General features: G+C 43.5%; 1 protein-coding gene and 1 non-coding gene across 5 annotated transcripts in view; both read left to right on the top strand.

Moving 5' to 3' along the window:
• CFAP221 (cilia and flagella associated protein 221) overlaps window positions 1–16,417 on the top strand; it is an 87,739-nt gene that overhangs the window by 63,146 nt on the left and 8,176 nt on the right. For all 4 annotated transcript variants that reach the window (XM_059166635.1, XM_059166636.1, XM_059166634.1 and 1 more), the window contains 5 exons: window positions 495–575; window positions 1,366–1,473; window positions 1,788–1,919; window positions 10,962–11,120; window positions 12,452–12,543. In XM_059166635.1, the coding sequence (XP_059022618.1) occupies window positions 495–575; window positions 1,366–1,473; window positions 1,788–1,919; window positions 10,962–11,120; window positions 12,452–12,543 (572 nt within the window). The remainder of the gene's footprint in view (window positions 1–494; window positions 576–1,365; window positions 1,474–1,787; window positions 1,920–10,961; window positions 11,121–12,451; window positions 12,544–16,417) is intronic.
• Window positions 7,747–7,853, top strand: LOC131828307 (U6 spliceosomal RNA). The gene has a single exon (XR_009352332.1). It is a non-coding gene; the product is annotated as a U6 spliceosomal RNA (small nuclear RNA).

The following is a 16,417-nucleotide window of genomic DNA, read 5'->3' as shown; positions in this document are numbered from 1 at the left end:
GAAGGGACTTGGATTGGACAGGGAGAAGGAAAGCAGCTGTCCTGGACTAAGGTCTCAGCTGGACTCATGAGGAGCCCCGAAGCTGGGATGGGGGGAGAGGACCTGGCATTTCTACCTTTGTTTCAACTTGTGGTTGGTGGCAGGCTACCCTAGAAGGGGCACACGACCTTGAGGGAGTCAGCTCCCTTCAGCCAAGGCAGCTCCTGAAGAGGGCTGACCCCTAAGAGTGTTTCTGTCAAAGGACTCCAGAATTCTTTGAAGCCCGCAGGGGATTCTGGGTGGCACGTGGCAGCAGCCACAACAGCAGAAAATAAAAAAAAGGATCCCATACACTACAAGATAAGGAGGAGAGGTTGGTCAGCACAGCCTCCCTGCCCCACACATCGGGTGGAACTGAGGTCATGGAAAGTTTATCAAATGTTTCTCAGCAGAAGCACAGCAACTTTTGCTCAGTGTTGATCACGTGTCAATGTTTTTGAATTCCCGCATTTTAGGCTCCTGATGGCCTTGGACCAGTTCCAATTAAATCTCAAGAAACTCAAATCAAGCAGAGTTTTTCCTTCTTCAGTCTGCAGGTCAGACCCACCATACGGTATCAGTTAATAGGTTTCTTGTGACATGAACAAAATATTCTTGAACTTGAATTGTACCATTTTATTATTTTTGTTCTGTTGTAGATTATACACCATAGCATTCTGTGTGTATTCTTCTGCTGTTATTTTATGGTATGTGTGAGGTATAACATATGTGGTTTCTGGAAACCAGGATCTTTACTCTGGATATACGATATATTATGCATTTGCAAACTATCCGAACAACATGTGTTAGAAACTTTAGGGAACACAAGATGAAGTGAACAAAAATTAGTTTGCCTTCCTTGACATATAGCCACTCCCTGTTTTGAAAATGTAAATATTTGAGGGCACCTGGGTTGCTCAGTGGGTTAAAAAGCCTCTGCCTTCAGCTCAGGTCGTGATCCCAGGGTCCTGGGATCGAACCCCGAATTGGGCTCTCTCCTCAGCAGGGAGCCTGCTTCCTCCTCTCTCTGACTGCCTCTCTGCCTCCTTGTGATCTCTGTCCATCAAATAAATAAATAAAATCTTTAAAAATAAAAAGAAAAGAAAAGAAAATGTAAATATTTCAAATCCACCAACCAGTGTTCAGTGTATTTCCACAGGTAAGCCCTGTGGTAGAGGAGAGTTACTGCAAATGCCCAGCATTTATTCAGGAACCCAGAGCAGGGCCCCGAGTGGGGCTGGGACTTCTCCCTTCAGGAAACTCCAACATATGCTTATTGAGAATTAGATCCCTTTAGTCAGTGACGGTGTTTAAGAACATTCTATCAGTTGTCTTCTTCGACCTCAGGTTCCTCAGCTGTACAAAATTAAAGGCTATCAGCCTTTCTGTGTCCAGAAGTCGTCAACAAGCTACAAACCTCAAAAGCTTGCCCGAGCTCTGAAGCAAGGGGCCGAGGTAACACATCTCCACCTTTAAGAGTTGCTCTCACACTTCCCCTCTTGTCCTGGCATCAAGACCAACACACTGGGGCTCCTGGGTGGCTCAGTGGGTTAAGCCTCTGCCATCAGCTCAGGTCCTGGTCTCAGGGTCTTAGGATCAAGCCCCACATCAGGCTCTCTGCTCAGCAGGGAGCCTGCTTCCCCCTCTCTCTCTGCCTGCCTCTCTGCCTCCTTGTGATCTCTCTCTCTGCCAAATAAATAAATAAAATCTTAAAAAAAAAAAAAAAAAGAAGAAGAAGAAGGCTAACACACTACTTGGTCCCTTAACAGGATGAAGCCACGATCATAACCCTACCCAAGCAGGATGCCGCACCTCAGCTCCCCAGCAAAACCTCAGTCTTGGGCATGAAACCACCAGAGGCCTTAGCCATGTCTCCAAATTATGACCCGCTTTATATTTTTGTAAGTGACAACTGGAAGAAGTCTCTCGTGTTCTATGTGTGTCTATCTCAAGACTTACTTTATGAGAAAACAGAGGCATTAGGAATATTTTTCTGTCTTTGGAGTTACAAGTATGAAATGGTATCTCACCTTTGGAGTTGCTTGCCAGCATTTATCGGGAAAATATCAGTGTTTCTGTCCTTTTAACAATTCCAGCATTTGTTTATGTTTATGGCAATAGCTTTATGGTCCTTTCTAATTTCATATAATTATACATATGATACGTGTGTGTGTATATCTGAAGCTATCTGAAATACATACATTAGAAACTTTAATATATATTAAATCATAATTTTATATGATATATTTTATATTATATGTTTATATAATATATTGTATGATATAATTATAAATTATAATAAAATATTATTATTATATATGTATATATACACACATATATAGTGTTAAAAAAAGAAGAAACAAACAAAACAAAACAACGGAAAGAGAAAGTAAAATCAGCCTAAACCTCATTAGTCAGAGCTTAATCAATTCCTTATTCCATCCTTGGGCAGCACTCCCCTTCCATACTTGTGCCTCTGATTCCCAGATTTGTCGGTTCCACTTTGTTTCTGTGGCCACACTTAATTAACTTCCCTGTAGCACATCCTAACCATGCCACTGCCCTGCTCTGCATTCTTCACTGACTCCCCATTTTCTTCTAAATTAAGTCCAAGCATATGGGAGGCCAGCAACATAACCACCCCCATTCTCTGCACCCTTGTGTAAGTCTCTGCTGAACTTGGTGCACTTCCCTCCTTCCCCAGGCCCTCGCTTCTGCCTGTCTGCCCTCATGGGGTCCCCACTCCCACCCTTATAGTTCCTGCTACCCAAGTCCTAAATGAATGGAACCCAGACAGGGCACCTGATGAGGTTCTTTGTAACAGTGGGCTAATCAGTGAAATGCCACAGTAGTTGCCCAGGTTCTTTTTTTTTTTTTTTTTAATTTATTTTCAGTGTAACAGTATTCGTTATTTTTGCACCATACCCAGTACTCCATGCAATCTGTGGCCTCTCCAATACCCACCACCTGGTTTCCCCAACCCCACCCCCCCACCCCTTCAAAACCGTCAGATGTTTTTCAGAGTCCATAGTCTCTCATGGTTCACCTCCCCTTCCAATTTCCCTCAACTCCCTTCTCCTCTTCATCTCCCCTTGTCCTCCATGCTATTTGTTATGCTCCACAAATAAGTGAAACCATATGATAATTGACTCTCTCTGCTGGACTTATTTCACTCAGCATAATCTCTTCCAGTCCCGTCCATGTTGATACAAAAGTTGGGTATTCATCCTTTCTGATGGAGGCATAATACTCCATCGTGTATATGGACCACATCTTCCTTATCCACTCGTCCATTGAAGGGCATCCTGGTTCTTTCCACAGTTTGGCGACCGTGGCCATTGCTGCTATAAACATTGGGGTACAGATGGCCCTTCTTTTCACTACATCTGTATCTTTGGGGTAAATACCCAGTAGTGCAATTACAGGGTCATAGGGAAGCTCTATTTTTAATTTCTTGAGGAATCTCCACACTGTTTTCCAAAGTGGCTGCACCAACTTGCATTCCCACCAATAGTGCAAGAGGGTTCCCCTTTCTCCACATCCTCTCCAACACATGTTGTTTCCTGTCTTGCTAATTTTAGCCATTCTAACTGGTGTAAGGTGGTATCCCAATGTGGTTTTAATTTGAATCTCCCTGATGGCTAGTGATGATGAACATTTTCTCATGTGTCTGATAGCCATTTGTATGTCTTTATTGGAGAAGTGTCTGTTCCTATCTTCTGCCCATTTTTTTATATGATTGTCTGTTTTGTGTGTGTTGAGTTTCAGGAGTTCTTTATAGATCCTGGATATCAACCTTTTGTCTGTACTGTCATTTGCAAATATCTTCTCCCATTCCGTGGGTTGCCTCTTTGTTTTGTTGACGGTTTCCTTTGCTGTGCAGAAGCTTTTGATCTTGATGAAGTCCCAAAAGTTCATCCTCGCTTTTGTTTCCTTTGCCTTTGGAGACATATCTTGAAAGAAGTTGCTGTGGCTGATATCGAAGAGGTTGCTGCCTATGTTCTCCTCTAGGATTCTGATGGATTCCTGTCTCACGTTGAGGTCTTTTATCCATTTTGAGATTATCTTTGTGTACGGTGTAAGAGAATGGTCGAGCTTCATTCTTCTGCATATAGCTGTCCAGTTTTCCCAGCACCATTTATTGAAGAGACTGTCTTTTTTCCACTGTATTTTTTTTCCTGTTTTGTCAAAGATTAATTGACCATAGAGTTGAGGGTCCATATCTGGGCTCTCTACTCTGTCTGTTCCACTGGTCTATGTCTCTGTTTTTATGCCAGTATCATGCTGTCTTGGTAATTACGGCTTTGTAGTAAAGCTTGAAATCAGGTAATGTGATACCCCCAGTTTTATTTTTGTTTTTCAACATTTCCTTAGCGATTTGGGGTCTCTTCTGATTCCATACAAATTTTAGGATTATTTGCTCCAGCTCTTTGAAAAACACCGGTAGAATTTTGATCAGAATGGCATTAAAAGTATAGATTGCTCTAGGCAGTATAGACATTTTAACAATGTTTATTCTTCCAATCCAAGAGCATGGAATGGTCTTCCATCTTTTTGTGTCTTCTTCAATTTCTTTCATGAGTGTTCTGTAGTTCCTCAATTACAGTTCCTTTAACTCTTTGGATAGGTTTATTCCCAGGTATCTTATGGTTCTTGGTGTAATAGTAAATGGAATCGATTCTCTAATTTCCCTTTCTGTATTTTCATTGTTAGTGTATAAGAAAGCCACTGATTTCTGTACATTGACTTTGTATCTTGCCATGTTACTGAAGACACACACACACACATACACACACAATTAAGAACCTTAGATACTGGTTGAGAAAGTCTCCTTTTGAGAATCTCCAAATAAGAATCTGTATCTGTAATGTGGGCAGAGATGCTGATAGTCATGCCCAAGGTCTCTTGGCCGGTCAGTGGGAGAGCTCCGAGCTAGTAGAAAGAAAGCTGCCTGTTTCCTGGTTGACTGGCTCAGGGGCTCTTCCTCTGAATTGTGCTGCTTTCCTCCTGAGATCTGTGATGTTGGCTTTGGTCATTGTGGGGCGTTTTTTTCATAGATTCTCCTTGGCTAAGGGAATGGTCCTCAAAGACTCAGAGTCTTGGAGCTGGGATAACCTCACCGGATGTTTAACTCAAGGCTTTTCAAACTTGATGTAGTGCCAGAGCCCTCGAATCAGCTGAAACTTGACATAGAAAGTCAATATGTAATATACCTAGAGTCTTGCTTACTGGCTGGGAATAGCAGTGAGTAGGGGGTTGTCCTGAGGAGGGTGTCCCTGCAAAACTGTGGGGTTCCCCACAGCAAGGTTTGAAAAACATTCTTCAATCTCTTGTGAATCCCCTAGATTCACCATTACCATCCCCTCCCCATTCTAAAAGTGAGGAAACAGGTCTAGAGGAGTTACAGGAATTTTCCAGTCACACTCATACTTCCTTGGAAAATATCAGCAGTTATTTATTAATTCCACAAACACTGAGAGCATGGCTAAGGTTAAGAACCTAAGGTTAGGGGCAGTTCATCAAAGGGACACAACAATTCCACCTAATAATCCACCTAATTTATCCACCTAATAGTTTCAAAATACATGAAACAAAAATTAATTGAACTGCAAAGGAAAAAAAAAACACACAAAAATCCACAATAATAGTTGATTTCAATACCTCTCCCTCATAATTGATAGAACAAGTAAATAGAAAAGAGTAAGGATATAAAAGTTTTAAATACCATTATCAATCATCTTGACCTAATTGGCATTGCTAGAACACTCTACCCAAAACCAACAGAATGCAGATTCTTTTTTTTTTTTTTTTAGATTCTATTTACTTATTTGCGAGAGAGAGAGAGAGAGAGAGAGAGAGAGAGAGGAAAGCGCGCACAAGCAGGGGGAGCAGCAGAGGGTGGATGGAGATGTAGACTCCCCGCTGAGCAGGGGAACCCTAGACAGGTCTTGATCCCAGGATCCTGAGATCATGACCTGAGCCGTAGACAGATACCCAACCCCCTGAGCCACCCAGGTGCTCCCAGAATGCAGATTCTCTTTAAGTATGCACAGCTTTGCCAAGATAGACCATATTTGGGGCCATAAAACAAGGCTCAATAAAATTGAAAATATTCAGATCATATGAAGTAATTTTTTTCTGGCTTTGAAGAAATTTAATCAGAAATGAATAGCATAAAGATATCTAGAACCCCCCCCCCCAATTTGGAAGCTGAATTAAATACTTTAAAACAGCCAAAGGGGATGCCTGGGTGGCTCAGTTGGTTGGACGACTGCCTTCGGCTCAGGTCATGATCCCTGAGTCCCGGGATCGAGTCTGACATCGGGCTCCCAGCTCCATGGGGAGTCTGCTTCTCCCTCTGACCTTCTCCTTGCTCATGCTCTCTCTCACTGTCTCTCTCTCAAATAAATAAATAAAATCTTGAAGAAAATAAATAAATAAATAAATAAATAAAACAGCCAAAGAAGAAAGTCAAAGTCTAGTCCAAAGAAGAAATCAAAAGAAAAATTGGAAGGTATTTTTAACTTAATGGAAATGAAAGCACAAAAAATTTAATGGGAAATTTATAATGCTATACACCTATATTTGAAAGTAAGGATGGGACTTAATGTCCTTGGCTATCCCTTTAAACTCAAAAAGAAGAGTAGATGAAACCCAAACTAAGCAGGGAAGAGAAACAATAAAGATTAGATTGAAACCAATGAAAAAGAAAAGAAAAACAATAAAGAAAAACTGTTTCTTTGAGAAAAAATCAATAAAATGAATAAACCTGATGTAACTGGTTGGGGGATAAAAGGTAAAAGACAGGGGCACCTGGGTGGCTCATTGGGTTAGGGAATCAAGCTCTCTGCTCAGTGGGGAGCCTGCTTCCTTCAGTCTCTCTTTCTGCCTGTCTCCCTGCCTACTTGTGATCTCGGTCTGTGAAATAAATAAATAAAAATCTTAAAAAAAAAAAAAAAGGTAAAAGACATGAATTACAAATACCAGGAAAGAGTTATCATCACTGCAGAGTCTACAAATATCAAAAAGATAATAAATTAATATTCAAGTATGTTCAACAAGTTAAATGGACAAATTCCTTAAAAGGCACAAACTTTTAAATCTTATTCAAGAAGAGGTAGATGACTCTACTATCTCCATATCTGTTTTAAAATTGAATTTGTGGTTTAAAAAATTCCACAAAGAAAACTCCAGGTGCAGATGCCTTTACTGGGGAATTCTGCAATCTTTTTAAGGAAGAAATAACACCAAATCCACAAAAACTCTTCCAGAAGATGAAAGAGATTACTTACCAACTCATTCTAGAAGTCAGTATTATCAGAAGTCACTCTGATGCCAAAGCCAGACAGAGACATTACAGGAAAAGAAAAGGATAGACCAGTATCCTTCATGATTCATGAGCATAGAGATAGACAGAGAGGTAGATAGATAGATAGGTAGATAGATAGATATTAACAAATCCTATTAATCATATTTACCATATTCATCATACAAAAAAGAATAATGTATCAGGAAAAAATAGGAATCCATGCCAGGAGCATGAGATTAGTTTAACACTCAAAATTCAGTGTACCTCACCATATTAACAGACTAAAAAAGGAAAACTATATGATCATCTCAAAAGGTAAGAGAAGTAATCTGTCATTCCTGATAAATGCTGTCAGCAGTTAAGGTACAGAAGAGAATTTTCTCTACATGATAAAGAGCATCTATTAAAAACCTGGAGCTGTCCTCACTTCAGCAGCACATATACTTAAAGTGGAATGATACAGAGATAATTAGCATGGCCCCTGCACAAGGGTGACACACAAATTCTTGAAGCATTCCATATTTTTAGTTTGCAATAAATTTATTTACAATAAATAAAATACAAACAAACCTGGAGCTGACATCATACTGAATGGTAATCGACTGAATGCTTTCCCCTAAAATCAGGAATAAGGCAAGGATGTCTGTTCTTACTAATTCTATTAAGATTGTAACTATAGTCAGTGTAACAAGGTAAGAAAAAATATATATTTGAGAGGAAGAAGAAAAACTATATTCACAAACAAAATTATTGTATATATAGAAAAGGAGGAATTTGGAAATCCTAAGAAAAGAAAAAAAAACAAAGGGAGAGAAATACCAGTCAGAACTGGAAAAGCATTATAGCGAAGTCTTGGAATGATATTCGTGCATTCAGCCTGGAGGAGGGAAGGTAAAGAGCTCTGGGAGAGAGATTTGGAGGGAAGGTAGACTCCACACACTAATAGTGCAGTTGAGAGGATGGAAATATTCAAGGATTTTATAAAGGTTCATCATCCAAGCAAAAGAAAAGGCCATTATAAACTCTAGGGGGAGAAAATCAACTAAAAATCGGTATGTGTTCCGAATAGGAAACCAATCTAAACCAAACTAAAATTTGGTATGATTTTTAAGAGTTTATCATAGGAGTGCCTGGGTGGCTCAGTTGGTTAAGCCTCCAACTCTTGATTTCAGCTCAGGTCATGATCTCAGGGTTGTGAGATTGAGCCCCACGCTGGCCCAGCATGAAACCTGCTTAAGATTCTCTCTCTCCCTCTCCCTCTGTTCCACCACCCCTCTAAACAAACAAACAAACAAACAAAAAAGGGTAAATGGTAAATAAAAGAAAAAAATAGAATCCATTTAGCCTTGCTACTAAAACACTTCTCCATGAGTGCCCCGATATTGAACCTTCACAAAAAACTAATCTGAGCTGCTGCTTGGCCTGGTAAAGAAGCATATTTACACAGTTAAGACAAAGTAAAACCCGTTGACTAGTTTCCAACTCTCAAAGACAACTTATGAACAAGGCATGAGGTCTTGGTTGTGGTTCCAGAATGCGAATGTTAACAATCTCCCTAACACAAAAGCAAAGTTGTGGAAGAGGGTGGAAAGGTACAAGAAAGCCTGGGAATGGTCATGTTTTCATTTCATATGATGGGGAGGAGTTGAAACACTCAACTAAAGATGATGAAGCAAGAAATAGGGGTAGTAGTGCATTATTTCAAGTCCCAAAGATAACTCACAGCAGAACTAAAAATGGTGTGATTTTCAAAACTGGAAGGAGGAAGTTTGGAAGGAGCATTTGTGTACATGAACTAAATCCTTACCTTGCATAGGAATGAGTCAATGGATACCGTCTGTCTGAGGTTGAAAATAGAGAAATGGAAGAATAAGCATCATGTTTAGAGTAGTGACCATCAGAGACACTAAACTCAGAAATAATGGAAAGAAACAACCTCTGGGATATGCACCTGGGGATAAGAGGGAGGAGCCCCATTGCTTTTCATCTTTCCAGATCCTTCCAGCCTGAGTGAGTCACTACCACATGCATGCATTAGTTTGAGAAAAATTAAAAACCTTATGGGATGACCACTCAGACCACTTACTCTGGCAGCCATGGCCACCCAGGGGAATCCGAGGTATGACAGCTACTAAAAACAGTAATACTGTCATTTCCAAAAATATTTCATCGATACACTTGGCCCAAGACAGAGCGAGAGAGCTGGTCACACAGCACCCTTATACCCTCTACATAGGAAACACTTCTACAAGCCACACAGCTCACTCCCCCTCACTGTTGTTGTGCCTCTTACCCCTATCACCACCAGACTAGGGTGCAGCCAGCCCCTCCCCCATCACACTGTCTCCAGGTCTCACAGTGACTCTCTCCAGCTGGAGTCTCAGGCGCTCCTGCCCAAGTTCCCTTCCTAGGCACCTTCCTGATTGGCCTTTCATATCTTGGGATAAGGTGGGGGTGGTGACTCCTGGCAGTGGGAGTCAGCAATTATCAGATACATTACATGCCGGTCACTACGCTTTCCCAGGAAGTGGAGCTGTGCTCCTTTTTCCCTTCTTCAGTCCTGCCAGTCTCCCCCACTTCCTGGCTGGGGGAGGCCAAAGGTCTCCTTGCTCTACTTCTGGGGTCTCTCTGCTATAATTATGTAGAGGACCTGGTCTTCCCAGGGAGGGTGGGGAGGGCTCCCTCTGTCTTCTGTCCTTGGGTTCTCCTTCTGTAATACACTGGAATGGGAAATGTCCCCTCCCCCCCCCCACCCCCACCCCCCGCCACACCCTCCCTGCCCTCCTTCCTCCTCACCCACCTTCCTGTATGTTCTCAGACCTCCCCCTGCCTGGTTCCCCTAGGGCCCCAATGTGGAGTTTTGTTGTTTTGTTTTGTTTTGCTTTGCTTTAAAAAAAAAAAAAAAAAAGCCTTTAAAAATTATACAAATGAACAAAAAGAACAAAATGCCAACTTAGTGGGTCTGTGTGGGACAGGAGTGGGGTTTGCTGGACTAACCCCAGAAGGGACATTAAAAGACTCTCTATTTTCAAATTTGATGTAGTCGCTCTGGGTCTCCATCAGTTCTGTTGGGAAATTAGGATAAAACAGGCTCTCCCATAAAACCAGATACTGCATCCAAATGGAGCCTTCCTGAATTAAAAACATTACCCAAACAACATTAAATGTTGACATTTCCTGATCATCAAATGTCACCCTCTTCTTCGTCTTGTCTGTAGTTTTTAAGAAGCTATTTTTGTTTTCCAAAACCAGAAGCTTCTTTGCTTTTTAAAACTAGTTTGCTTAGTTAATAAAGTCCCCTAATTCATCAAATGTAGAAATAAATACAGAACTTTAAACGGTTTTAAGCCCTCACTTCTGCAGTATTTGTTTCCATGAGAACTTCGTAAATCCATGTGGCATGCGCTGAGACTCTTAAAGCAGAAGTGACATTTATGAACGACCATGACTGCTGTCCAGTTTGAAAAACGCTCTCTTCAGCTGCAGCTCTTTCCCAGACGAGCTGACAGGGACCCAGAGTGTTAGTGCTAGCGGGAGCCATGGACAACATTTGCTGCCGCCTGCCTGGCTTGGCTGGGCTTAGAAACCTGTAAACAAAAGAGATTTTCTCGCGCTCTCTCTCTCTCTCCTACAGAATCCCAACCCAGGACTATTTGCTGTGAAGCACCCTCTGACCTATGCAGAAACCTTGATAGATTACCATCTGTGCCCTCACCCCAAGTACAAGTTCGTCAGGGAGTCCCACAGGGGCTCCAGCATTCCTCTCACCCAAAAGCAATTTCTCCATCACACGGTAATGGCAGAGCTGGCCCTGGGCTATGGGGAGGAGCTGGCGGACAAGCATGGGTGGGCACAGCTGGAGTTGGGGGAAGGTCTGCAGCCACAGTCACAGAACAAGAATGGTACCCTTTCATACCACCAGCCTTGGCTCTGCTCTTGTCCTGTCCGTATCCCCTGTACAGGCAACACGTGGCCCTTCTTTCAACCTTCTTCTTTTCTTTTGCCCTTGAAAGCTGTGCCTGATACTCATTTTAGTCCTGTTCCCACCACATAAAAAAAATGGTCACGCGCCAGGTGAAACCCCACGGTCTCATCTCCTCTTTCTTCGGCTCCAACAAGCGTAACATCAGAATGGACAAGCTGGTGATGGGGCCAATGCACAGTCTGGGAGAGGTTCCAGGGAATTCCTTCTCCCTTTAGATGACTGGCCTGACCTGAACGGCCAGACCTCTCTTAGGGGTGGCCCTCAGGCCCTGCAAGCTCACCAAGTCCCTAACAGCTCATTCTCTCTGCCCTGCTTCTGCTGACCACACCTCATTCTGCCTCCTCTTCCTCGGCTACCCACTCGCCTTTCTGAACTACATGTTCTTGTGCCGTGACCCACATCCCTGGGGCCCCTCCCTCTCTTTCATTCCCCATTTCCACCCATCACCGGATCCCCCATCTGCCCTCCACAGCAGGCGAATCTCCTGCTTCACCCCACTGTGCAGTGCCCCCCACCCCAAAGCTCTCCATTGACACAAAGCAGGTCTCGTCATTTTCCAGTTTAAAAACCCTCAGTCGTTCCCGCGGCCCGATGGAGCTGCTCCAAACCATCAGCTTGGCCCACAGGCCCTTTGTGCCCTGCCTGTCTTTCCAGACTCACTTCCCACCAGTTCCTGTCTGGCGGTGCACCGCCCCCCCCAAGCGCCGCCCAGCTGGTGGTCCCCTGACAGCGCCCTCCCTCGCATGTCTGTGCATTTGCAGGCACTGGGCCCTGCCAGGAATACCATCTGATGAGCGAACGTCGCTTTGAATATCACTCTAGCATGTCGTTCACAAAACAGATTGTAAGGCCTGATATGTTTTCCATCACCAGGCCCCGTTTCTTTGTGTGCCTGATGAATCAGGGGGAGGAAAATCTCTCCTTCATCCCTACTTTAGTTCCCATTGCTTAATGTCTTCTGCTAGGGAAGTCGTCTTTAAGCCTCAGAAGAGCAGTGGAACTTAAGGAAGGTATACATTTTGGAGCTCAGCTTTGACTGAGCCAAAAAGCCCATTGAATGAAACAAAAGTTCTTCCTAGACTTGACCGCGCCAAACAGTTCCCTTACATGTGGGACCCTGTGCCCGGCTTTTCCTACAGGACATTATTCCTGGGATAATGCATTGGAAGAAGTTCCAGCCCCTGGCTCTCTCCTCCCTGCCCGAAACCTCGAAGACAGAGACAGCCCAGAGGTAAGCCACAGCTCATCTATTCATCTCCTGGAGGTCTCTTGGCACCACAGATTACAGAGGCTGTGATCCTCAAAGTTAACTGCCAATATGGTCTCAAATCCTACTTTTAGGGTTTTAGGGAAGTTCACTAGGTGGAGAAACACGATAATGCATTGCAGACTCACACATTCTGAATTCTTTTCATTGAGATCTACTTCTTAAAAGAATGAATGTCACAAGTGGCTGGTCATCCCTGTTTCAGTAAACCACCAATCCATAGAATTCAGCTGAAATAGTCATGGTCAATTTTTAATGTTCTTGAATTGCCAAAATTAGCCTTCTGTGCCCTCCATATACAACTTCAGGGGGGTTCCTGCTCTCTCCGCCTCAGCCTACCGTTCCTGGGAGGCCCCAGCTACCATCATACACAGATGGAGCTCAGGGGCAGAAACAGAACAGACCAATGAGCATATTGTTGGAGCAAAGAAAGAAGGAATCTAGAGTAAACACATTTTTGCTAGTTTGCTCATTTAGCTCCTCTTCAGAGCCCTCAGATCTCAAACAAGGAGTCTGAGGCCTTTTCTTTAGGACTCTGGCCAGTCAGTAACCCACTCCCAAGCCTCTAAATCTGCTTCTTTGGTCTGTTGTCCTTACCAACATACTTAAACAGGTGACTCGTATCCAAAACAGTGGCCATCGGCAGTCACCTTTCCTTCAAGTCCTTTGATCCAAAATGAGGCGCACCCCAAGTATGTGAGCTCTGCTCCTATGGGATCAGCAGGCACCCCCACTCCCACCAGCATCTCCTGGCTCCTCTGAGGCAGGAACTCAAGCCCCTCTCTCCCCAGAGTGCCCAGTCCTGCAGGAGCTATGTGACATCAGCCCCACTCCTCGGCCTCTTCTCCCAGTCCTCTTGGCCATTAAAACAAGGGGATGGACATTTTCATTTTAGTAGGAATGAAAGAGCTCACTGGGTGTCCCGTGCGTGACCCTGTATACACTACCATCTATCCCTGACCCCCACCCTCGGGGGAATTTGAGGGGCATCGCTGAAAGCACATTTGTGACTTGAGAACACTGAATTTTACTTCTTCCCTCATTGTCAGAGAAAAGCTCCTCCTGAATTAAGCAACATTCAGCCTCCCTTCCCTAGGCGCTGCCAGGGGCCGTCGCTTTGGGATTATTTCCTCACTGCTTCTCAGCTACCGTCCTCCGCCTGGAGATTTAACAGGAGACAAGCAAAAAGTGCCCCGCCTGGGGTGTTTGGCAGGAGCTCAAAAAACAGGAGTTCCCTTTCTGTGAGTTCATCCATGCTTCATCCCTCCTGGAGCCACCTAGAAGAAGCTCAGCATCTTTGTTCTTCACTTGAGCACAGTTAAAATCTGAAAGCTCTACAATCAGGGAAGATAGTGGCACAGTAGAGAGAATGAACACGTTGGAGGGCCTTGGAGACTGCCTCTGTTCCTCATGAGTGGAGACCCCTGCGCTGGGTCCTTGGGCGAGTCACTTATCACTGAAGCCCTTCGAACAATACCTTTCTGGTCTGCGAAGCTGGGACAGCCATGGCTGCCCCCACCCCCACCCCAGCCACTAAGCATTGCGGTGGTTCTGCTGCCACCAGATGGCAGTAGTCTGCAACCCGGCCTGCTCAGGCGGTGGGGTGAGGACGCTTCAGCCCCATAAACCAGACAGAGCTGGCTGTGGGGTAAGGTCAGGAGACTGAAAGAGCAAAATGACAAATGAATAAATGGCCAAAAGTGGCCACCAGCTGTCCGCACGCACAGCTCTCAAGAATTAAAGAGGGGGAATGTCCCTTTTTTTCCCACGCTTTGTCCTTGGAAAAACCTCCTGAGGCTGTTCTTTTCAAAAAGCAGTCAGCAGCAGTTACCTTGGGCTTCAATTAACCATGAATTAAACATGAATTCTACATGAATTAAAGAAAACGCTCCAAGTAGGAGCTGTTACTTTCAACTTCTGTGCCTGAGTGCTCTGTTGGGCCAATTCATTTCAAGATAAACCGTAATTGCATAAGAGATGATAAAATCAAGAGAGAATTCTCCATTTCCTTCTCATAGATTTCTAGGATGTAAACTTCTAGACCCTGTTTTTATTTTTAAAAGCAGTTACAAAATAAGAATGGTATTCTTTCTTAAGTTCCTACAAATCCATTAATGATACTTCAACCTTGCAGTCCTCTGGCTTGAATAAATTACCTATTACTTATGAGATGTTTCCTTTGCCCCTGAGAATATCTGTTTGCTGTCAAACCACATGATAGAGCTATTTACTATTTGTTTATTCCAAGTGACTTTTGCATTCATAATAATCAAAACATCTCACTTGGCTTCTTTGCTCTTTAATAAATTCAGTGAGAACTTTTTGAGTTTCTCTAGGACTTTCATGAAAATCTTGCAAATCAGCAGCAGCCGAAGACATTGTCTAATTCAGTAGTGCCCTGGCTTTCAGATTTTATAGACGAGTGAAATGTCCAGGAGAATTTTTTAAATTTTCCTTTATGTAAATTAAATTAATTAACATGCAGTGTTGTCCGGAAGAATTTTGAAAACGATTTTATGGCCATGAGAGTTCTGCTTTGCCAACAAAAGCATTAAAACCAAGGAAAGCAACACGAAGTGTCTGACCACCATCTACCGTCTCCACCGTTTCAATTTCAGAACGTATTAACACACACACGAAAGTAAGAGGAACGCGGGCTCAGACTTTAAAACTTGGATTAATTTGGTCTCATGAAAAAGACGTGGCTGTGGCCAGGCTCTCTTCCCAGACTAGTCTGCTCTCTGGGAAGAGGTCTGGGCTTTCCACTTCTTAGTACCTCTGCTGGGCAGGAATGCCCCGGACCACCCCACTCTAAAGCGGCAGTGGGCTTGGCAGGTAGGACCCACATGCTTTGTCAGGTTCCCTTTCGGGAAGAACGGTATGAAAACCAAAAGCTGGATACAAGGTGGACACATTGCTACTGGGTGGCTTGTTTCTTGGCTTCCTCAGCAGACCAGCCACACACACGCACACACATAAGCACACATACACACATTTCAGAAATGATGAATTCACACCGGTGCTTACAATTGTAGCCTGCATCCGTAAAGCTACTGCCTGCTTTCTGCCATTCTGTGCTTGTCCCTTCTTCCACTGGGAGATCCCTGGCTCCTAATGCATTTACCCATTAATCAATTTCATAGAAGTCCAAAATAGTTTCACAATCGTCTCACCTATAGCCATGTTAATGAACAAGCATGATAAATAGAGGTCAGGTTTGTTTGCAGGTTCCCCCAAGTTTATTGTACATCCCACCAAATCTATGACTATATAGTCAAATTCAGTATTTATAAATTTCCTGGATTAATGCTTTTTTTTCCTTGTTCTTTCTTTCCTTCCACCATGATTATGGAATTCATGTGAAATATTTGCTTCAGTTTACTTTCAATTTGGGGGTTTTCCCTCCCTTCTCTTATTGATATAATCTTTTTTTAAGTAATAGAACAATAACATGCTTTCTTTTTTTTTTTAAGATTTTATTTTTTTGAGAGAGAGTAAGCAAGAGAGAGCCCGAGCTGGGGCCAGGGGTGGGGGGGGCGGGCGGGGGCAGAGGAACAGGGACAAGCGGACTCTCTGCTGAGCAGGGAACTGGAGGTGGAACTTGATCCCAGGACCCTGGGATCATGACCTGAGCCAAAGGCCAATGCCTAACTGACTCAGCCACCCAGGTGCCCCATCAAAGATACATGTGCACAAGCCAAAACCCCTTGTTTTCTGCATCTGCCTCCTGCCTTAACCTCCACTCACAATCTTTCTAGGATCTGGGGGAAGCTCCATTTCCTTCCTATGTGTTCTACTGTCTGTCACTATGTACTCTTCTTCATGAGACAACACTCTC

The sequence above is a fragment of the Mustela lutreola genome, chromosome 3 (assembly GCF_030435805.1).
Source record: "Mustela lutreola isolate mMusLut2 chromosome 3, mMusLut2.pri, whole genome shotgun sequence".
Classification (NCBI taxonomy): Eukaryota; Metazoa; Chordata; class Mammalia; order Carnivora; family Mustelidae; genus Mustela; species Mustela lutreola.
Note: the sequence above shows the minus strand (reverse complement) of the source record. Positions and strands in the feature narration are given on the sequence as shown.